The 21937-nt window shown below is 56.8% G+C and overlaps 7 protein-coding genes across 9 annotated transcripts; 6 read left to right on the top strand and 1 right to left on the bottom strand.

Moving 5' to 3' along the window:
- Positions 1-674: 674 nt before the first annotated feature.
- On the top strand, positions 675-5497 carry SMC1 (Structural maintenance of chromosomes protein 1). The gene is made up of 4 exons (XM_047991938.1): positions 675-1099; positions 1160-1253; positions 1313-4994; positions 5047-5497. Exons 1-4 carry the CDS (start codon positions 1069-1071, stop codon positions 5062-5064), a joined length of 3825 nt encoding a protein of 1274 aa, XP_047847951.1. The 5' UTR covers positions 675-1068; the 3' UTR covers positions 5065-5497.
- Positions 5498-5655: 158 nt separating this feature from the next.
- Positions 5656-7908, top strand: JDV02_010210 (uncharacterized protein). 3 transcript variants are annotated; one of them, XM_047991935.1, is made up of 3 exons: positions 5656-6163; positions 6228-6323; positions 6408-7908. In XM_047991935.1, the coding sequence occupies exons 1-3, from the start codon at positions 6069-6071 to the stop codon at positions 7540-7542; spliced, it is 1326 nt and encodes a 441-aa protein (XP_047847948.1). In that variant the 5' UTR covers positions 5656-6068; the 3' UTR covers positions 7543-7908. The 3 variants fall into 3 exon arrangements, with proteins under 3 accessions (XP_047847948.1, XP_047847949.1, XP_047847950.1); XM_047991936.1 differs by having other exon boundaries at positions 6228-7908; XM_047991937.1 differs by having other exon boundaries at positions 5656-6323.
- Positions 7909-8558: 650 nt separating this feature from the next.
- On the top strand, positions 8559-9789 carry JDV02_010209 (DNA-directed DNA polymerase; the record flags this gene model as incomplete). Its single annotated transcript, XM_047991934.1, has 2 exons — positions 8559-9483; positions 9551-9789. The coding sequence occupies 2 exons, from the start codon at positions 8559-8561 to the stop codon at positions 9787-9789; spliced, it is 1164 nt and encodes a 387-aa protein (XP_047847947.1).
- A 264-nt stretch (positions 9790-10053) lies between these two features.
- Positions 10054-10587, top strand: JDV02_010208 (DNA-directed DNA polymerase; the record flags this gene model as incomplete). Its single annotated transcript, XM_047991933.1, has 1 exon — positions 10054-10587. One exon carries the CDS (start codon positions 10054-10056, stop codon positions 10585-10587), a length of 534 nt encoding a protein of 177 aa, XP_047847946.1.
- A 1653-nt stretch (positions 10588-12240) lies between these two features.
- ECM14 (Putative metallocarboxypeptidase ecm14) lies at positions 12241-15302 on the bottom strand. Its single transcript, XM_047991931.1, has one exon. It carries the CDS (start codon positions 15206-15208, stop codon positions 13544-13546), a length of 1665 nt encoding a protein of 554 aa, XP_047847944.1. The 5' UTR covers positions 15209-15302; the 3' UTR covers positions 12241-13543.
- JDV02_010207 (Glutathione transferase) lies at positions 12582-13360 on the top strand (the record flags this gene model as incomplete). Its single annotated transcript, XM_047991932.1, has 4 exons — positions 12582-12616; positions 12820-12977; positions 13045-13219; positions 13273-13360. The coding sequence occupies 4 exons, from the start codon at positions 12582-12584 to the stop codon at positions 13358-13360; spliced, it is 456 nt and encodes a 151-aa protein (XP_047847945.1).
- A 1136-nt stretch (positions 15303-16438) lies between the features above and the next one.
- On the top strand, positions 16439-21632 carry JDV02_010205 (uncharacterized protein). The gene is made up of 2 exons (XM_047991930.1): positions 16439-17339; positions 17431-21632. The coding sequence occupies exons 1-2, from the start codon at positions 16925-16927 to the stop codon at positions 21291-21293; spliced, it is 4278 nt and encodes a 1425-aa protein (XP_047847943.1). The 5' UTR covers positions 16439-16924; the 3' UTR covers positions 21294-21632.
- Positions 21633-21937: the final 305 nt, after the last annotated feature.

Genomic DNA, 21937 nt, shown 5'->3' with positions numbered 1-21937 from the left:
ATCAACTGCGCTGCGGTCATGAAGTAAGATAGTGGTAGTGGGAACAGGCAAGTACAGCAAGTTGCAGACGTTCAGGTCTAGTATACTAACAGTAGGAACACGGGGCCACGTGCAAACTTCTGTCCACGACAGCCTTCCTCCTCAGTGCGCACCAACTGCTAGTTAGCCAAGCAGGTGGTCATGTTCTGGACTCTGGTTGGATAGCTCTCATCTACCAATCCTCCCTGCACGCGCAATCTAGCGCATTGCTAGTTTCATTACATTTCAAGACTCTCGAATAGCTCCTACTTGTAGAGTTTAAAATATAACTAAATGTTTTTTTCTACTATTATTAATAAGACTCTAAAATATTTATATTATTTAATATTATTATAATAAATAAAATTATAAATATAAATATAAATTTATTATTTAATCTTAAGTAATTATTAAATAATAGTATAGAATTTAGACGTATTAAGAAAAGCGGAATATTAATGATCTATAGGTAGTGATAGAATTGAATTGATGGGTAACCGGCAAGTTTGATACATTGAGCGCAGGGCCACACTGTTAATCACGTGCTTTCACAGTGCGACTCATCGACCCCCGCATCGCTCACAGTGGGCACGGCCCAGCACCACCCTTGGAACCACCCGGCGAATACACTCATTCGCGGTAATAATTCCCCACCCTGGCTACAGTCTCTCCCAGGCCACGCGCGACGCGTTTCTCGATGCACAAGTGCGCCTTGAACTCACCGACGACCGTCACCTCGCAACCTTGACGTGGTTCAATGTTCCATTTCGAATTGGACTGCCATATTGAGAGCGTTCGACTTGGAGCATCTAGACACCAGTAGTGACTGCGCTGTCGCGTTCACCATTCGACACTCGCGCGCCGACAATACTCGCGCCGATACACTTGCGCAGCCTTCCCGGGTGGTACCAACAGCTTTGATTTACGACCGTTGTCCATTGCGGCCAGTCCTCTCTGTCCTTCAGGCCCATTAACTACCCCCCCTCGACCGATCACGTCCGACGCTAGACTTTGCGCCCCGAGGCGTATGGTCGCTGAGCTGCCGTGACCATGGGCAAGCTCATCCGCCTCGAGCTCTTCAGTGCGTATCTGTCGGACCCTTTCGCCGCAACGACTGCTCTGCGCTAACTTGCGAGCTCAGACTTCAAGTCGTACAAGGGCCACCATACCCTCCTCTTCGGCGACTCGTACTTCACCTCCATTATTGGCCCAAATGGATCCGGCAAGTCCAACTCGTGAGTCTCTGCGTTTCGTCGTCGTTCCTGTCAAGCGCCCGCTAATGTGTTCGATCTAGCATGGATGCTATTTCCTTTGTCTTGGGCATCAAGTCATCTCATCTACGCTCTGCTCATCTTAAAGACCTCGTATATCGTGGGCGGGTCCTGAAGACTTCCAAGATCAATGACGACGGGTCCGCCGAGGCGAACGGAGATGCCAACGGGCTGCCGGACACCGACGACAAGGCCTCCAGAGGTGATCCAAAGACGGCTTGGGTAATGGCTGTATACGAAGATGACGCTGGCGAAGAGCAGAAGTGGAAGCGCGCAATCACCAACCAAGGCGCCAGCGAATATCGCATCAACGACCGCGTCGTCACCGCGCAGCAATACAACGAGGCCTTGGAAACGGAGAATATCTTGATCAAGGCCCGCAACTTCCTGGTCTTCCAAGGCGATGTGGAAGCGATTGCTTCACAGTCTCCCCAGGACCTAACACGCCTCATTGAACAAATCTCTGGCAGCCTGGAGTACAAGACTGAGTACGAGAAATTACAAATAGAGGCTGAGCAGGCTGCCGATAATCAAAATTTCCAGCTGCACAGGCGCCGCGGCATCAACTCCGAGATCAAGCAATATCGCGAACAGAAGAAGGAGGCCGACAGTTTCCAAAGGAAGACGGACGAAAAGGATGCGGCCATCATCACGCAGTGCCTCTGGAAGCTTTATCATTTTCAGAGAGCCATGGATGAATCCAGTGCTGCCATTCAAGACCATCAAGAGGACCTCAAAGAACTTCGACGAAATATTGAATCTTATGAGCTTCGCCTCGACGCGGCTCGGAAAGAGCAGAATGCGGCCGGACGCGTCGTGGCCCGAACCGAAAAGGAAATCAAGCTTAAAGAGAGGAATATTGAAGACAGAGAAAATGCACTCGTTCCTTTCGACGAAAAAGTTCACGAATCGTCGCAGCATGTCGACCGGCTCCAGTCTCAGAGCCAGAAGGTGTCCAAGGAACTCGACGATCAAGCCAATATCGTGCAGAAAGTCCAGAAAGACATAGAAAGCGTTGGCAAAGCTCAAGAGGTCTTTGAGAAGGACATCAAGGAGCAGATGAAGAAGCAAGGCAGAGACATCAGCGACGCGGATCGGAGAGAATATAATTTGCTACGAGCTCAAGTGATGTCTCGGGCCGGTGCCAACCAAGCGAAACTTGAGAACCTCGAACGACAGCGCAAGGCAGACGAGGTTACAGTGAACAATCTCAAGGGCAAGGTGGACAGCATATCGGCCGCTATCGAGAAGTGCGAAGCCGAACTGGCTAGCACCGGCGAGAGACGGAGCGCTGCAGACGCAGCAGCCAAGGACATCGCAAGTGAGATTGCCGGCAAGAAGAAGGAGTTCAACCAGCTTCAATCAGAGCGAGTGCGGACCAATCAAAAGCGAACCGAACTCGAGGAGAAGCTTGAGGATGTCGCCCGGAAGCTTCGAGAGGCCGACGATGGTAGACGACAAAACGACCGCGAGACCCGCATGAAAGAGATGGTCACGTCGCTGAAACGCATCTTCCCCGGTGTCCGTGGCCGCATCGGCGATTTGTGTACGCCGAAACAGAAAAAGTACGATGAAGCTGTCATCGTTGCCCTGGGGAGGGACTTCGACTCGGTTGTTGTGGATACGGAGAAGGCTGCGGTTGACTGCGTCCAGTACCTGAAGGAGCAGCGCTTCGCACCCATGACCTTCATTCCACTTGACAACATCAAGGTCAACGCTGTCAATTCCGCTGTCAAGGGCATCTCCGGTGCCAGGCTGACTATTGATACGGTCAACTTTGAACCCTCTGTGGAGCGAGCTGTCTCGTATGCGTGTGGCAGCTCCGTCGTATGCGACACGCTGGACATTGCAAAGCACATCTGTTACGAGAGAAAAATCCACGTCAAGGCCGTGACCCTCGAGGGATATGTTATCCACAAAGCCGGCCTGATGACTGGTGGTCGCGGCCCAGAACCCAAGGGGGGCAAGAGGCGGTTCGAGGAGGCTGATGTGCAGAACCTGCAGCGCATGGCCGCGAAATTGAGAGACGAAATAGATCGGCTGCCGAAAGCCGATAGACGTGGCACGGTGGAAGAGTCTCTACAGATCGAGCTGGCAGGCTTGGAGCGCCGCCTGGCCGCGACAAAGGAGGAGGCAGCCGTGTTCAACCAAAACTGGACGAGCAAGAAGCGCGAACTGGACAGTCACAAAAGGCAGCTTCGGGAACTCCAACCGAAGTACAAGGAGCACATGTTGCAGCTCGACAGCACGCGGGAGACGGTACAAGAGTTCAAGGATGCCATTGCGCGTGTGGAGGACCAAGTATTCGTCGAATTCTGCAGGCGGCTGGGGTACAGCGACATCCGTGCGTACGAAGCATCTCAGGGCAAATTCGAGCAAGAGGTGTCGGAGAGGCGAAGCCAGTTCGAGGTTCAGAAGCAGCGGCTGGAGAGCCGTCTCAAATGGGAGGTTACGCGCCACAGCGACACGGAGGCACGAATCCGACGGATGCAAGAGCAAATTCGCCGACTCAAGCAGGACATCAAGTCCTATGTCAAGGAGAAGTCAAATATCGAGGCGGCGATGCGTCAAGAGCAAGACGAACTAGAGGCGCTCCGCGAGACGCTGGAGGAGCACAAAGCGGACTTGGTAGAGAAAAACCAGGCCGTCAGTGAGGCGCGAGCCGAACTCCAGAGGCGCAGTAAGGACATCGAAGCGCGCCAACGGGATATCAATGCCCTGGAGACTACGGTCCAAAAGAACAGCGCCAGCAAGTCAGGATTGCTGCGGAGATGTCGGTTGGAGCAGATCCAGATCCCCCTTGTTGAGGGCACGCTTGATAACCTGCCCAACGAGGATGACTTGCTTAGGCAAGACCCTGACGCCATGGACGTGGATGGTGAAGACGAGGAGATGATGGACATTGCTCTCGATGACCACGGCATTGAGATCGATTTTGACGGGCTGAGCAGCGACTTGAAAGAGGTTAGTATAGCAGGACGGGATCTAGGCGGCCCTGCTGGACTGGTGGTTACTAACATGGAACAGTCCGATGATGCGAGCGTCGAGGACACCTTGATGGAAAAAATTGCGGCCCTGACGACGGAATTGGAGAAGCTCAACCCCAATATGCGAGCAATGGAGCGGTTGGAGAGCGTCGAAACGCGGCTCAAGCAAACTGACCAGGAATACGAGGACTCCAAGACAGCAGCGCACGCTGCCAAGGAGGCCTTTAATAATATTAAACAGAGGAGGTACGACCTATTCAACAAAGCATTCACCCACATCCAAGACCAGATATCGCACGTCTACAAGGATCTTACCCGCTCCGAAGCATACCCCTTGGGCGGACAGGCTTACCTAGATATCGAGGAGGACACGGACATGCCGTACCTGTCGGGTATTAAATACCACGCCATGCCTCCGCTGAAGCGTTTCCGGGACATGGAGCACCTTTCCGGAGGAGAGAAGACGATGGCCGCGCTGGCACTCCTGTTCGCCATTCACAGCTACCAGCCTAGCCCGTTTTTCGTGCTGGACGAGGTTGATGCTGCTCTCGACAACGCCAACGTGGACAAGATCAAAAAATACATACGCGAGCATGCAGGGCCTGGGATGCAGTTCATTGTCATCAGTCTCAAGACAGGCCTCTTTCAAGACTCGGAAAGCTTAGTCGGAGTCTACCGGGATCAAGAAGTGAACAGCTCGAGAACGCTGACGCTTGATGTAAGTCTCAGTAACCACGCTGTTGATCCTTACCCTGACAATGAATATATAGCTACGCAAATACGCTTGAAAGCGTATTACTGGCGATGCTGGATACTGTCGCAGACGCGGCGTGAGCTGGTAATGATGGTGGAGAGGGACAAAGCGACAATTTGCCCATGGGATCTTGTGACGTGTATAGCGAACGTCTCATGGTTGGGCGGCAATGGGCGCAGGCAGGCACTGTTTGGGTCGGCGCATGATGGTCGAGGCGTCTGGCCGGGATCTGCTTTGGATTTGAATGATTGTCATAGCTCAGGAAACCGGATATCGTCCTTGGAATCGTTTGCGGGGTCTTTGCCCTTTCCGGTTCGTCTGTCGCAAGGCCGCGTCGCGTCGTGCTAGAGTTCCGACCGTGCGGGAAAACAAGGGAGTAATACAGATAAATAAAGAGGGCTCTGTCGTTCAAGCTCACGGAACTCTAACTACTAAGTCATGAGGTTGGTACTTGCGGCATAGGTAGTTTCAATGCGTCATTGTCCACGCGCGCGTGACAAAAAGCGTGGTGCCAGTGCAAATTGCGGATGCAAACCTCCCGCCTTAGGTAATGAAGCCGACTTTGGCCCTTGCGGCGCCATCCCAAGGTTTGTAGCGGCTTTCCAAACCACCGCACATTTTCTCCCTCGACAACAAAGCGCCCCTACACGTCCAACGCCAACACTTTAACACTCGCTTGAACGGCCAGGCACTGGGGCCGTGAATGTCGCAGCGGCTCTGGCGAATCGTGCACACGAATGGTGGCGCTACAACGCGAGCTCTCCGCGGCAGACGAACGACGGCGATATATCCTACACGTGCGACTGGTGACGAGGCAACAGCCTGATGCGACGTTCGACTCGCGTGAACGCTGAGCAGCCCCTCCCCCTGCTCTCCGAAATTACACGTCTGCTCCCACCCGCGAGACGCCGAGTGCAGCTACCTGCTCTGTGCCCTAAGCAGACTCGTCCGAGGCGCCCGTAGCCCGAGAAGCGCCGCCGCCCTGGAACAAGCGACCCGAAGGGCAGGCCTCGCGTCGCCCGCTGGGGCTCGGTCGCCATGGATCTCGCCGTAACGTTGATAAAGTCGGTCATGCGGGCCTTCTATCAGACGCGTGACATTCTTGTAGTGGACGCTCTGATTCTTCATGAGGCGTACGGTTCATGATCCATGGTATTGGGTGCAGGCCTCGAGACATGCTGACTAGCGCGAGCGCAGCCTTCGCGATGACGACCTGGCCTACCTTATGGCCATCAATACCAAGGATCTTCATAAGATCTGTGGCAAGCTACGGGAGGACCGTTTCCTTTCAGTGTAGATGTTCCCAGCTGCTCTTGAGCCGTCCCAGCAGCGCGGCCTGCCATTACTCGTTCAATGGCTGACTTGACCGGGTGGCAGGCATACGAGGCAAGAACTGCGCGAAGGCAATCCGCGGCCGAGCAACCGAACATGGTACTACATCAACTACCGACACACCATCGACGCCATAAAATGGCGGGTATACAACATCGACAAGGAAGTCCAAGGGAGCACTATGCCGGCCAACGAGAAAAAGGAGTACTTTTGCACTTTTTGCAAAGCCGAGTGGACAGCCATGGAGGTGCTCGACAATGTTGGCCCCGAGGGTTTCCAGTGTCATCGCTGCGGCCACATCCTAACGTTCGAAGCGGACCGAAACTCGGGAGGCCATGAGCAGTCGACCCGGCTCAATGACCAATTTAAATTCATCAGCGAGCTACTACCCAAGATTGACGCGGTGCACATTCCTGTCTGCGACTTTGACCGAGCGTTGACCAAGGCGCGCCCGGTGATTCGGGATGCAACACACCAACGCGCGGCGACGATACCCGTCGATGCCGGTGCGAATAGACCCATGGCTGTCAAGGGCCTCACAAACACGGGTCCGCAGTCTATTGCCGTCAACATCTCAACGTCAGCCGGCCCGTCGGAGGTAGAGAAAGAGGTGGAGCGACTACGCAAGGAGAAGATTGCGCAGCAGAACGCGCTCCCATCGTGGATGTCTAACAGCACCGTCACGGGCGAGTCCTTTTCGGGCAATGTGGCGACGGACGCATCGGCCATCAAGAAGGAGGTGGCCCAGGATGCGGCTCCGGGCTTGCAGCCGGAGGATGGCAACACAAGCGCTCACATCGACGACATCTTTGCGAAACTTAAGGCAGAGCAAGAAGCCGAGATGGCAAGAGTGGTGGATGACGGCGACGATGACGAATTTGGCTCGGAAGAGGATGGCGAAGATGAGTTTGAGGATGTGCCGCCCACGGGCAATAACTCAAGCCTAGGCACACCGGGGCTGGCTGGTCTCAAGCGTGACGCGTCGGACGGCGCCTCGAGTGAACAGGATAGCGCCGAAGAGAGGATGTCCAAGAGGGTCAAAGTTGAAACACAGGCGGAGGCTGATCAGGGCGGGGCGGGAGGTGCCAACGCGGCAGCTGGTGATGGCAAGGCTGGTGACGACGATGACGATGACGATATTGTCGAGGATGACGAGGAGCTTGAGTTTGAGGATGTCTAAGCCTCGACTAAGAAGGGCAACTGCTGTGGTATGGCTCCCGAAGGGGTCGTCGCGTTTCCTGCGTGTCTACCAGAGCAGCCAATACCTAGGTTCGACTCAGGCTCGTGGCCTTTGAAATAGTAGAAGCAACCTGCCGCCAGGCCAACTATCGCGACTTGTCGAGCTGGCAGGTGGAGAGGGCTTGCACATATTGGATAAACCTTGAGACGAGCGTTTGGCGCGTCGCAGTTGTATCGTAGTACGGTTGACGGCAAACGGGACGCTTCATGAGGCGCTTTACCGTGTTTCGTGCGACATGACGGTCAATGACGATACATTAAGTTATTAGTAGTAGTTAGAGGCGCCACCATCCGTCAAGACGCGCCGCAATGTACCTACCTACTACCTACCTTACTTCGTATACCGTACTCAGCAGCGACGCACTTACTTTGGCGGCCGACCGATTGAAACGGAGGACAGAAGCCATCCCTTGCAATCCTAACCTCCCTCCCCCTCCCCATCCCCCTCCCCATCCCCCTCCTCAACGCAGCACCACTGTCACGGTCTGGTGAGCATCTGTAAAATAAAGGTAGCTTGCACACGCCAAAGTGCCCGGCCCCCTTTGCCGAGCCAGACCAGCTCGCGCGAACCAAGCTCGGCAGCCTACTTCCAGTGTCCATTTTGGCTTTCACCGAATCCCCATCGCCCACGGCGTGTGTCTTGGTGCCCCCCCCCCCCCCCCCCAAATTGCCATACGGTCTCGGGTTGGCGCTGCGCTCAGGCCATCCGTGGATTGATGCAGGTTGGTTGCCTCAAGCCCGCCGCAGTCGCCCTATCATTATCATCGCGAACCCGAGACTTGGGCGCCGTTTGTCTCCTGGGAGCCCCACGCTCGGAGCTCACCCTCCTCCATCGTCCTCTGTCCGCCGCAGACAAGAAAGAGGCTGATGGGCAACTGCCTTCTCAGCCGGCGTCAACGGGCACCGTCTACCGCTCTAGTCAAAACCTAGCGGCGTCATCTTTGCCGCAGCTCGCCGATGCCTCTCGACTTCCCGCCGATATTCCTCCTCCCCACACACCTGCAGCTGGACGACCTCCACCGCCTAGAGGCCAGCATACCTTCTCTGACGTACGACATACACGAGGCCCAGGTGGTCCTCGGCAACATCTCGCGAACCCAGCGCGCCCGGTTTGAGCTGAGACGGCTCAAGGTTGAGACTGAACCGACAGAGGACCCAGGCCCAGGCGATGATGGCAATGGCGATGGCAATGACGACGGCAACGGCAAAGGAGAGGCCACAGCTTCGGAACTGTCTCCCGAGGCAAGTGGCGCTGCTAGAGTAGCAGCACGTCAGGAGCACGAGGAGCCAAGTGCCAAGCGGCGCAGGCTGTCCGCGTCGGTCGGTATGCAGGGCCAAGCGAGCCACAACGGCGGCGACAGAGCCCGGGACGAGATCATCTACGTACTTCGGCTTGCTTGGTTCGAAGATAGTGTGAAACAAGGCCGTGTGCTGCCAAAGGAGAGTTACACAGTCTACCGAGGGCGCAAGCTTGCGTCTGTCGGGCGACACAAAACGGCGGCGGCGGCAATGACAACGGGGAAAGGCCCGAGACAATCATCACCCGCGACTGCGGCCAGGGATATCCTCGAGCGAGCCGCTGGGGATCAAGGAGCAGCAAGTGGAAGTCGGCCCTCTAGCAACATGCATCGCCCGCCGCCCCTCGTCCGCCAGACGACGTCCGAGCACGACGTCCCGCTGCCTCCGATACCCGACTATCTGCACACGACATACTCGTGCCAGCGCCCGACCCCCCTGGACTCACCCAACGAGCTCTTTATAGAGGAGCTGAAGAAGATCCGAACCCTGCGCCTGCTCCAGGGTGATCAGATCGGTGTTCGCGCGTACTCGACAGCCATTGCCACACTGGCCGCCTACCCCCACGAGCTCCAGGTCCCGCAAGGTAAGCAAAAAGCGTCATGTCCGCTCTGGGTGCGCCCCTAACCTAAAGACACGTACGCGGACCGCAGAAATCGAGAGGCTGCCCGGGTGCGGCGCTAAGTTCGCTGGGCTCTACGGGGAGTGGCGGCAGACCGGGCAAACCAAGGAAACGGCCAACGCCGCCTTGGACTCCAGACTGACGACCCTCAAGCTATTCTATGATATTTGGGGCGTGGGGGACACTACCGCCCTCGAATTCTATCGCAAAGGTTCGAGACGTGTGCAGGGAGGCAACGAAGGGGCCTGTCCATATACACACAAGCGCTGACTGGGCACAGGATGGAGAGACTTGGTCGACATTGTCAAATACGGCTGGGACTCGCTGAGCAGGGTGCAGCAGATAGGAGTCAAGTTCTACGACGAGCTGCTGCTCAAGATACCGCGGCAGGAGGTAGAGACCATTGCGAGCATCATCCTCTCCCACGCGAGAAAGATCGACGACGGGTTCGAGCTGGCCATCGTGGGCGGATACAGGCGGGGAAAGAAACAGAGCGGTGACGTGGACGTGGTCGTCAGCCATCGGGACGAGGCAATGACGCACAACGCGGTGGAAAAGATTGTCCAGAGCATGGAGGAAACGTACATTACGCACACGCTCAGCCTGTGGACGAGAAACAGCGAGCGCGGCCAACTGCCGCTGCCGTGGCAAGGGCAGGCGGCGGGACGCGGAGGGGGTTTCGACACGCTCGACAAGGCCATGGTGGTCTGGGAGGACGTGGTCCGGCGAGATGCCAAAGTCAAGGAGGGAGAGGAGGCACCGCCTCGGCGTCGCGTGGACATCATCGTCAGCCCGTGGAAGACGGTGGGCTGCGCGCTGCTGGGTTGGAGCGGGGGCACGACATTTCAGCGTGACCTGCGGCGGTACTGCAAGCGGGAGATGGGGCTCAAATTCGACAGCAGCGGGATCCGGAGGCGCGCCGATGGCGAGTGGATGGACTTGGAGAGCAGCCGTCGCGGCCCCGGAGCGCCCCCGGAGCCGGCGCCGAACATGGAGACGGCGGAGAGGCGCGTCTTTGAGGGCCTGATGCTGGCGTGGCGGCCGCCGGAGGAGAGGTGCACGGGCTAAGATGATGATGATGATGATGATGATGATGATGAGGCAGGCCGGTTGGAGGGACTTGTTTGATGGCTGGTTGGGAGAATATTTCTGCCGTCTTTCTTGGTCGAGTTTGAGCATCGCATCTCGATCCAGTGGCCGCGCGTCTTTGTACAAGGTCGGCGTGGCGGACTTGGAGAGAGAGAAAGGCAGGCCTTTAATTTTTTTTTAATATTTTATTGATGATGCAAGAGAGATTGATCACCAACCCGACGTGGCGACAGGCTTGAAGAAGAAAGCATGCAATGTGCTGCGCACTGCTACGTCGTGAGGCCGTTGAGTCACGCTTCTCCCATGCTCGCTCGCGGGGTTGCGAGTTCCGAAGCCCGGCCCGCATGACAAAGCGCCATGCCCCGTCGGAGGGACCCGACTGCCCGAGCGACAGGCAAACGTCCCGCCTGGGACATAATAAAAGGTACCTTGGGTAAGTTATACTGGGAAACTCTTTGGTACTGTACAATCTAGTACCACTACTACATTAGTACCTTAGTTGATAGTGAGCGTGGAACATGCGTCCACGGTTCGTGTTGCCAGCGGAGTTGGTGCCTTGTGATGGAGGAGGGTGCGGCGCGACCTTGGTTGCATCCTGCCAGCATGGAACGAATGCCGGCAAGGAAGGGGACGACGCGTCGTCGTCGGTGGCTGCGATCCAGGGATGCCGACGGCCCGGCGATTGATACTGCTAGTGGGTACTTGCGGTGCCCTGAGGTGGCTGTCAAGTAATAGAAGCGCGTCATTGACGCACCCCGTACGTTCCTAGGGATGCACGCAATTGGAGATGAGGTAGTACTGTAATAGAAGTACCTTAAGTACAGGTACGTACTACTGAAGGTACCTAGGAACCTGCCTCATACTAATGCTGCTATGAAGCATTACCTTAGTAATTGATGAGGCCCAGCTCGATCGACCACAGCAACTGGTCCTGACTCCTGTTTCCCCCCCGTGGGTACATACATGTCATGGATCGATCCATCGACTCCTTCAACCCCATCAAGAAGGGGAGGAGGGGCCGCTCTCATTCTCCGCCTTCTCCGCCGCCTCCTGTCGCACCCCTACGTGTCCCAAGGTGCCCATGCGAGCGCCATGGTACTGTAGTACTACCGTACTACCTCCCTCCCTCGGTCGCGTGGCGTGTGTCTGGGCACCAAGGGCGAATCCCGGCCAGCCCCATGCCATGCCATGCCACATGCCATTGCAAGCAATCCCCCACCCCCAATGCATGCAAGAAAGGAAGCAGGCAAGGCTGCGACCAGGGTGACGACGGCGGCGGCGGCGGCGGCGGCGGCGGAAATGGAGAGGACAGACCCAACTGGCAAGGTGGCGCCACAGTAACTTACTACGTAGTTAGTAGTTGGCCGTTGATCGGGCAGAGAAATTTCAGCAAACCCGCATGTAGTACGGAGTACTACTCCCAAGGACGGCGAGCAGTCTGGCGACGTGAAGCAGCAGGAAGCACCAAAACTCCGCTCCCGGCGGATTGTTGAGCAGAGCTACAGTGTACAATTGGTTAGTAGGTACCTACTACCAATGGGCGGTACGAAGTACCTCACTTGGCTCTGCGCCGGCGGCCCCCCCTCTCTCTCTCTCCTTCAGGGACACGGAGCGACGTGAAACCGCACGTCGGGCGGACATTGTTGACCGAAAACCCACAGCGGCTTGCCCACTTGGAGCTTCCCGTCCAACCAAGTACCAAGTCAAGCTACTACGTACGAACTTCGGCCTGACTTCGTACTAATAATATATAATTGCTCCCGCGCAACCTCTCCATCCAAGCCTACCGACAAGTCTCCTCTGTTCAACCCTACCGTCTCTTACTTATCCTTCGCCGTCCACGAACACTTGAAGCCTTAAGCCAAGCCTCGCTCGTCTCCAGTCGCGCGACGATCCGCCAGCTCCCTCTCCCCCTCCCTCTCTCCCTCTCTTCCTCTCAGCCCGCACCACAAACACATCCGGCCGCAGCAGCCATGCCTTTCGTCCTTGAGCTCCCCGACCAGTACGGGTAAGTGCTACAATATCGTGCGTTGCGTCGTCGTTATTGCATGCTTCCTGCTGAGGCGCTGTGGTGATACAATCAACCTATTATGTACCTAGGACGCAGGTGGTCGGTGTTGCAAAGCGACGCCGTCCTCTATGCCAATGGCGTCGCCGCTCGCTCCCCCGAGCCCTTTCATGATGCCATGGGCATTTTGCTGACCTGCAAAGTCTCGTTCTCGCCGCCGCGACCGCCACATTCTTCATCAACACCCTCCACTTCACCCGCACCAGCAAGTTCCGCAAGGCCAGCGGCATCAAGTACCCCAATGCCTACGCCTCCGCCGAGCAAGCCGACAAGGACCCCAACGCCTATCGTTTCAACTGCGGTATGCCCCAGCCCGGCCCTCTTCTCTCCCCGGACCTGCCCCTGCTGACGCCGCCGCAATGATGCAGCTCAACGCGCTCATGCCAATTTCACCGAGAACCACGTCTCCTTCCTCGGCGCCCTGCTCGTTGCCGGTCTCCGCTACCCCTTCCCTGCTGCCGTCCTTGGAGCCGGCTGGGGCCTGTCGAGAGTTCTATACCTGCTTGGTTATACCAGCTCTGCTGGTCCCAAGGGCCGGGAAATGTGCGTCACAAATTCCTTCGTTTCTTTGCCCCTTGTACTAACGCCAATGCCAGCGGCGCCGTGGGCTCATTCCTATGCGACGCATTGCTCAAGCTCACCGCGGCCTACACCTCAGCCATGCTTGTCATGGGTGGCAACTAAGCCATTCGTCCGCGCGTGCTGGCTGGCGAGTCCGCCCCGTGTCTCTGGGGAATAGCTTTTCATTTGGTAGTAAAACCATGGCCATAACCCCCCTTGACTTTTCATGTGCTCATGTACTTCGTAACAAGTCTCGGTTGGTTCAATCGCTGCGTATACCTGGACAGTGCCGGTCGCTTCTCTGCATTACCTGCGTGCGCGTCGCCTCCTCAATTCGTGGTTGCTTGTGCTGTCGTCACCTCCATCTAACGTTGAGGGATGCGACACACTCTCCGCCGCCTTGTCTTCAAATCTCTCGATCCCGTTGTTGCCCAGCAAATAATCCCCAAAGTACTTCATCGCGTTGAACATTTCCTCACCCGTCGGGATGATCTGCTCTTTGGGGAGCAAAAAGCCGTAGGAGCCGGTGTCTCGCAGCTTGATCTGGTAGCTGAAATGCGCGCGCATCTCGTGGTAGAACCAGTCGATGGCAGAACCACCGCCCGACTCGACGCGTTGCCGAACCTTGTCTCGTTGTGACTCGTCTGCAGCCACTGCTCCCTCGCATGCCGAGGTGACCGAGTACGACTCCCCGTTGGATATCCGTATGGCCTTGGAAATGCCCGTCGCAACCTCTTGCAGGTTCTCCAGGTTCGGGGGATCAATCGCGCACGAGAACGAATAGGGGAAAAGAACCTGCTGCGAATAAGAGTGGAGATCGAGGAGACCGACAAACTGTACGTTATGCAAAGTCTCGTTGCGCGCCCACGTAGCAAGCTGGATGGCCTCGACGGCTTGGAAAGGCTGCTCGCCGCCATAGCTCTCTGAACAAGGGTCGTTCTGGGCCTTGGATCCGTCCCACTCATACCCGAAAGCATGATCTAGGTCCAACCCGCGACAAAAGCGAATGCTGGTCTCCTGGCGGGACTTGCGCCAAAGACGATCGACCTGCCACGTGTACTCAATTCCATCTGGGTTGACAGCGGGCACGAAGACGATGTCGTAGTGCTCCAGGAGCTTGGTGATCATGCGCTCCTTGCCAAACGAAGTAATGAAAGACCAAGCCAGATAGTTGACCGTGCTCGTCGAGATCCACTCCCTCGCGTGTAAGCCGCCGGTAACCACGATCGTCTTTCGAGGCTCCTTGACATTTGGGGTTCCCGATAGCCCGACGCGCAATGCAGGGATTTCCCGGCCTTCAAACGATTTGCCAATGACGGTATACTTGACGTAAGAAGGAAACATGGCCTCGAGGAGGCGCATCCAGCGGACGACGACGGGTAGCGGTTGGTAGTCTTGGAAGAAGAGGTTGTCGCCGCTGTTCAGGGATGCCACCGGCGCCCAGGGGACACCATCAACTTCTGTTGCGGCGCGATCGCCGGAGGACGCCAATGATCGATACACAGTTGAGGCCAAATCGGCAATCAGAGTCGAATGGGACGACCGGAGGGAGGTGGGGAGGAGGCCCAGCAGCGGTCCGACCTCATCGGCGTGAAGACGAATGTCAACATAGTCACCCGTGAACGCCCAGACGTCAAGGAAAAGTCGTGTAGCGGCATCAGAGAGGGCTGCTTCCTCGTCCGCGGTGCTGACGTTGAAGCGCAGGACGAGTTCGTCAGTGTACTTGGCGCGCACGGAACTGGGGTTGGCGGCGATCTGGGCAGCTTTCGTCGGATGGCGGCCAAAGAAGAACTCGACAGTGCCGTCGCGAAGCTTGGTGAGGAGTGGGAACAGCCGGGTGTGGCGACTCTCGCTGTGCGGTGAGGAGTGGTCGGGATACGATCCGATGCCCGCTGCCGCCACCTCTGGCAGCGGCAGCAGCAGCAGCAGCGCGACTGAAGATACCGCGAGGCCGGCCGCCTTGGCCTTCATGGTGCTGTGAGGCTGCGCACGGGACAATCGTCGGTTGGCGATGGGGAGTGATGGCGCGAAGCGGCGGATGGAGTTCGGCGGCGGCGTGGGTGGGTGGGTGGGTGAGGAAATGGAGATGACGGATGTTGAGGTGAGAAGGCGGCCTCCAAAGGCGACGCCCGCTTGGCTTTGGCAGCCGTGGCTTGGATGGACCGACCCGACAGAAACAAACGTTCCATGCCTTATTAGGTACTTCGTACCTGTACGGCCCAGGTAGGTACCTCTTACCTCACCTCCCTTCTAGAGGGCTAAGTTGCTAACCGGTATGGGCGCCGCACTGAACCTGGAACCGTTAGGCGTGGAATTCACCACCTCTGCAGGCTATCGTGTATCCCAGGTACCTCGGTAGGTGCTCTCAGGGTGTAGCTTTCGTAGGAGCGTGGTGCTGACTTCGCAGTCTACCTCTACCTGTATGCTGGCATGTCCCACAAGCTACTAGAGTAAAGTACCTGTACAAACCCAAGTACGAGGAGGGGCCAGCGCGGGGGGCCAGGACCACAGCTGCAGCAACGGCTACTTTTAAGACTTGAGTGCCCATCGTACCGTAGTATATAAGTTTAGTACCTGTTGTGATACCACTTGGTGCAGGTACGTAAGATAACTACTATACCTACCTACCTTAGTATCTTAGGTACCTAAGATAGCTTCTACCTTAGGTACTATGGCTTCAGGTTACTCTAGAGACGTCGGAGGCAGCCATGAGACGCTGCAAGACAGGGAGTCAATTGGAAGCCGTCAGCCTACTCGTTATAGCGATCGCTACGAGGGACGAGAGGATACCACTGGCGCACAATGCTCCCTGATGGAGTCTGGGGATGGAAGCACACAAGAGGCGCTAGCTGTGGAACAGGGTTTGATTGGGAATACGCAAGGATGATGCGTGCGTGCCCTTTCCAGCAGTGAAAGTGCTCAACGGCGCGGCGCAGCGCAACACTGAACCCGAACCTGGTAATGGAACGTACCTACCTCGCTGGGCCCTCCAGCACGCCACCTCGCCTCAGCTGCGCCAGCGCTCTCCAGGGCAGCCAGGGGGCCAGGCCAGGCTACCCCGACCTTAGTAGCACCTTATCATCCATATCAGCCCAGCCCAGGTAAGGTACCTACTAGAAGTACTACTAGGGTTAGGCAAGGTAGGTCATTACCTACCTCCTATCCACCACCTTACGCCTTGCCCTGCCTTACCTTACCTACGCTCAACCTCGACTGCACCAACCACCCGCGACCGGCCCAGTCGTCACGCCCACACCCTTGTTCGCAACAGACCGACAGGCACCGCGACACTGCCAGCCACTGGGCACTCGTGGGAGGGTGCTGCGCCGTTCAAGTACGAGCACAGAAAGCCATCCATCGGGGACCGTCAGACGCTGCTGCAGCCCCGTTGACCGAGTCTGCGTCCTACACACAGCACGCACCCGTCAACCCTACCACGCAGATGGTAATGGTCCTCGACTAGAGGCTGTCCGGCTCGTTGCCGCCCCTCGTCCCGTTATCCCGTCGTCTCCCTCCGAACCTCCGCTCCCCAGGCCGCAGGCGCTCGTCGACCGTGAGCATCGTGGACCGGCTATACTCGCGGCCGCCGCTGCCGCCGCCGGCCGTTGCCAACGGGTGCATTCATCCAGCCGCGACGCAATCCACGAGGGCCTTCGCCGACGCGTGCCATGACAATCGTCCGCCAAGATGCCTTTTCTTCGCCGTCGAGCCAATATGGCCAGCGAGACCGATATGCGACGTCACACTGCCGTCGCCGGGCCTAGCGCTTCCGACGACACTGATGCCGATGCCGCCCGCCATGATGCCGTCGCTCCCGTCGCCGTGCCCGCACTAGACGCTCCGAAGAGCAATCCCGCGCAACCTTCGAAGCAAAAGAAACACACAACTCAACCAGCCATCGAGGATGCCGGCAACTCCCTGTCCCGCAACGCGAGCCACGAGTCCGACTTTACCGCCAATCGTCCTGATACTCCCCCGAGTCCACAGCCCGAGCTTAGCAGGCACAAGCGCTTCTCTGTCTTGCGCTTCCGCAACGCCTCCGACTCCCAGTTGTCTCTCAGGGCAAAGCAGCAGGCCGAGAATCCTCCACCTCTGCCCCGACGTATGGCCCCCTCTCCCGCCCCCTCTTCTTCTAGCTGGCTACGCCCATCTGCTTCTGGGAACTCGCGATGCTAACTTGTGTGCCCCCTTAGCTCCGGCCATCATCACGACTGCACCGACCAATGACATCACAGGCCCGAAGAAAATGTCCTCTCGCATGAATTTGGCGGCCAAGTTTCGACGCTCTAATGACGTTCCGCGTGATGGCCACAGGCCGCCAGGTGCTTCGCTCAGGAAATCCTTCACGGACGACAGGGGCAGATCATCGCTGGCTACATTGGACGAACCGGCATCTCCCCGACCATCAGTACAGTCAATATCTGCTTCGAATGGCACATCCCTCACTACAATTAACAATCGCCAATCGGAGTCGTCGAGGTCTGACGCAAGCTCAAACGATCGCATATCTCACCCGAGCCCGGCTACCACTCCCAAGAAGTCGCAGCCCTCCATCCCCTTCTTTAAGCTTCGCAGGACGAAGAAGGCCCCTGAGCCGCTTTTCCCCTTCGCACATTTGCAACAGAGTTCCTCTCGTTTGGCTGCAGAATCCTCGACTTCCCTCCGGGTCGGCTCGACTCCTCGCCCGGCCTCGGCACAGAGCGCCACCACGCCTCGCGCTCATACCGAGAGGTGCGCAGACGGCCCCGGAACTCAGGCGTCGCCTGCCGCGGGCCTTTTCCCTCGTGGAAATGACCTTCACTCGGATCATTCCTCTCCGACAAGAATTACCATGCTACGAGGCAGGTCGTCTACCATGAGCTCCGTAGGGCGAAACTCGACCGACGAACACCTTCTTCCCCCTACCACACGGACGTCTACGTCAACAGGCCGGAAGAGTTTCGGAGATCTGCTTGGCTTGAGCCGCATACGACAAAACTCCGAACTGAGTCGACAGGGGTCCCTGACTCCCGTGACGCCAGGCTCCATCACATCAAAGAGCAACTCTCTTCAGCTGTCCAGGAGCTCTGTTGCGTTGCCTGAACGACTTGAGGATGAGTCGCCAACCAAATACCTTGCACGCCTTGAGGACACTGTCAGTCGAAGGGTCATCGCCTCAGCCTTGTCAAAGGGCACGGACCCGTTCTCCGCCGCCGTCCTAAGAAGCTACATGCGCAGCTTCGGCTTCTTTGGCGATCCAATGGATATGGCGATCCGCAAGTTATTAATGGAAGCCGAGCTCCCCAAAGAAACACAGCAGATAGATCGCTGCTTACAGGCATTTGCAAACCGTTATCATGAATGCAACCCTGGCATCTACAGCTCGCCTGATCAAGCATACTTCATCGCGTTCTCGCTTCTCATTCTTCACACAGATGTCTTCAACAAGAACAACAAGCACAAGATGCAGAAGTCGGACTACTTGAAAAACACGCGCGGTGAAGGCATCTTCGATGATGTTCTGGAATGCTTCTACGACAACATATCATACACGCCCTTTATCCACATGGAGGATGATCTCGATCTCAGCCCAGAGCGTGTCAACTCGGGCAAGACCAAAAAGAAGCAGCTCCTCCCGGGGAACCCCGGGGACGCTGCTAAGCGCGCGGCCAAGGAGCCCATAGACCCCTATACACTGATACTGGACGGTAATCTCGATGCGCTGCGGCCGAATCTCAAGGACGCGATGCACTTGGACGATCACTACAATTACCTTGGAACGGCAACCTGTCTCAACCTCAAAGATTTGCAGAACACTTTTTTCAAGACAGGAGTACTGCAGATCGTATCGGCGCGTTCTCGACCCGATGCGTTCATGTCGGAAAAGACAGCCACAAACCCGGAAGACGCTCATCCCGGCATCGTGGACATCAAGATAACCAAGGTTGGCTTGCTATGGCGCAAAGACTCAAAGAAGAGAAAGACACGATCGCCATGGCAAGAATGGGGTGCCATTCTCACGGGTGCCCAGCTGTACTTCTTCCGCAATACAAGCTGGGTGAAGAACCTCATGCATCAGTACGAACATCACGTCAAGGTTGGTAACGATGGCATTCCCATCATCTTCAAACCACCGCTGGAGGAGTTTAAGCCAGATGCGTTGATATCTACTCACGGCGCTGTTGCGTTGATGGATTCCACCTACAAGAAGCACAAGAACGCATTTGTCTACGTCAGACAGGGCGGGCTTGATGAGGTCCTCCTCGCAGACAGTGAGGAAGAGCGGAACGACTGGCTGGCCAAACTCAACTACGCCGCTGCATTTAGGACGTCTGGAATCCGGATGCGCGGCGTCGTCGGAGGCAATTACGATGGCCAGGGCCGGAGGGGTATCAGGCGTCTCGACAGCTCTGACGCCACCCAGCTTGTGCAGACGCCCACTGGACTTGTGTCCATTGCGCGAGGTAAGATTGACCACAAGATGGCAGAGGACATTCAGACGGCTCGAAGGGACGGAATGCAACAGAAGATTGCGGAAGCAGAGCAAAAGGTGGAGGAAGCCCAAAAGCAACTGGAAGAGCAACTTCGAAACGCCCGTCATTTGCAGATCCTAGCTCCGATCCAACCCAGAACCAGGGAGCAGCTACTGTCTGCTGCCGCGCGCCAGTCGGCCCAGCTGAAGTGGACGAGAATGGAGATTTGGAGAGAAAAATGCCATCGAGACATTCTGATTCAAGACCTCGCAGACGACAGGCCAGCAACCGCATCGACAGTGGCGACCTCGCCATCCAAAGTCCGCATGGAGTCTGAGACGGCTTCGGTTGCGGCACCACTATCGATGCCTACACGGCTCGAGTCAAAGGCAAAGCGGCAAAACTCCACCGATAGAACTCGCCCTCCCACAGACTCAAGTCTCGCCCGCTCCCTCAGCACCGCTGCAGCGGAGGAGGACACCAGTCTGTCCTCCAAAGATTCGTCGCCGGCAACACCGCAAGCCAGCACGAAACCTCGTCCGCCATCGCGTGATGTTGGTCATGCTGTGCCCGACATGCGGAGTCCGCGCCATGGATCCGTTTCAAGCATCACCACCTCGCCCATCCAATCTCCAGTCTCCGTGTCTCAATCATTGCGTCCTCTGTCTCGTGATGGACGGAATCCCACAGCATCCAATAGTGCCGACACGAACCACGATGATGTCGATGCTTCTGAGCGCGACTTCTTGAAGCAAGCTGGACTGTGGGAGGCCAGGTCTACGAGGGGGTCTGTGGACAAAGGGACTGTTTCCACTTCGGCAGACAGCACAGAACACGTCGCTCCTGCTGAGCGCGACCGGCTCGAGAGGAGCAAGATCAGGCGCAGCCTCCAGCGCACACTTAGAGATGGCGCAGGCCACCTTTCACATCATCGCAGTCGCCGAGGGAGGGAACACGCGCATGGTACCTCATCAGAGGATGCTCCTCAAGAGACCATGCTGTCCCGTGGGACTGGGAGTTTCGTCGTGCACGGCAAGAAGGCATCTGTCATCAATATTGGGACCGAGATCCAGAACATGACACACGACGAAAAGATCCTCGCTCGAAAGCAGCAGCAGCCACCCCAGCAGCAAGAACAAGTAGTCTCACCGGCTTCATTTGACGAAGAACCCGAAGATGCTTATCACTCTGCGCCAGAGACACCATCCGAATCGAACGAATCGAATGGTCGACGAGAATCCGCCGCCAGCGTCAGCACTACCACAGCGCGGAGCTTCAGGGAGCTTCACCGCAAGTACTCCTCTGCACAGGCAGCCAGGAGCGTTTCAGCTGGTGGAAGGCTAGTGGTGCCATCTGATGGTGAAAGCGAGGCTGCCGTGAGCTTCTCAGACGGACGCCGATCGCCTCTTCCTCTAATCGAGACGGCATCGGAGTCGGAAGGTGATGGAGACGAGGCGGGCGCAAAAACGAACGAAGAGCTCGGTTCGCGACTCAAAACGGCTCGTGATCCAACAAAAGACGAGCATGATAGTGGCGATGAGATCGACCCACCGGCCGGCCGGGGTCGTCGTTCAAGCTTACCGGCAGAGATGATGACAGCGTGAAGGGGCAAGTGTAGTGGTATGGGGTGAAGACGGACAATCTGGAATCATGTCACAAAATGGATGTAGACTCGGTCGTTGCAAAGGGAGAAGCATGCTGCAAACCAAGGCATGGCGAGGCGTTTGACGGTGGCGAATCCGTTCCAGGTCGCGCCCAAGGGCCAACATCTTCCGTCAAGTTCGGAGGCAAAGTGTTACGAGTTACGGCAACGTTCTGTGGTAGACTGCTGGCTCGCAATGGTGGCCGGACAGAGCTGCTGCTGCAGCATCCATTATTTATAGCCCTGTTTTGTAGCGTAAAAGTTGCCCTGATTGGGTGTCGATTTGGGCGATTTGCACCAGGTGAATGAATGAATGGCGTTGCTTTTTGGTGCTCTTGTCTCGAGGAAGTGTGTATAGCAGTTTTGGCTTGCCGCGCGCGGCAGTTGTCTCACCACCTGATGACGACGCCATGGCTGTTCCTTATCTGTTTATTATGTTCAGACTGGCCGGCGGGGGGGGCTGCCTAGTAGCCATGTCCTCCCGTCCGGCCATCGATGGCATTCTACACGACCGCGGTGGTCTGGGTGGCGGCGACAACAACAGCGGGCTCGGATACATGTGCACTATGTATGAGCGATGCAGAAACTGCGTGCCAGCCCTTACCG

Source organism: Purpureocillium takamizusanense, chromosome 11 (assembly GCF_022605165.1).
Source record: "Purpureocillium takamizusanense chromosome 11, complete sequence".
In the NCBI taxonomy this organism is placed as follows: Eukaryota; Fungi; Ascomycota; class Sordariomycetes; order Hypocreales; family Ophiocordycipitaceae; genus Purpureocillium; species Purpureocillium takamizusanense.
The sequence above is the reverse complement of the archived record's forward strand: the minus strand, read 5'-3'. Positions and strand labels throughout refer to the sequence as shown.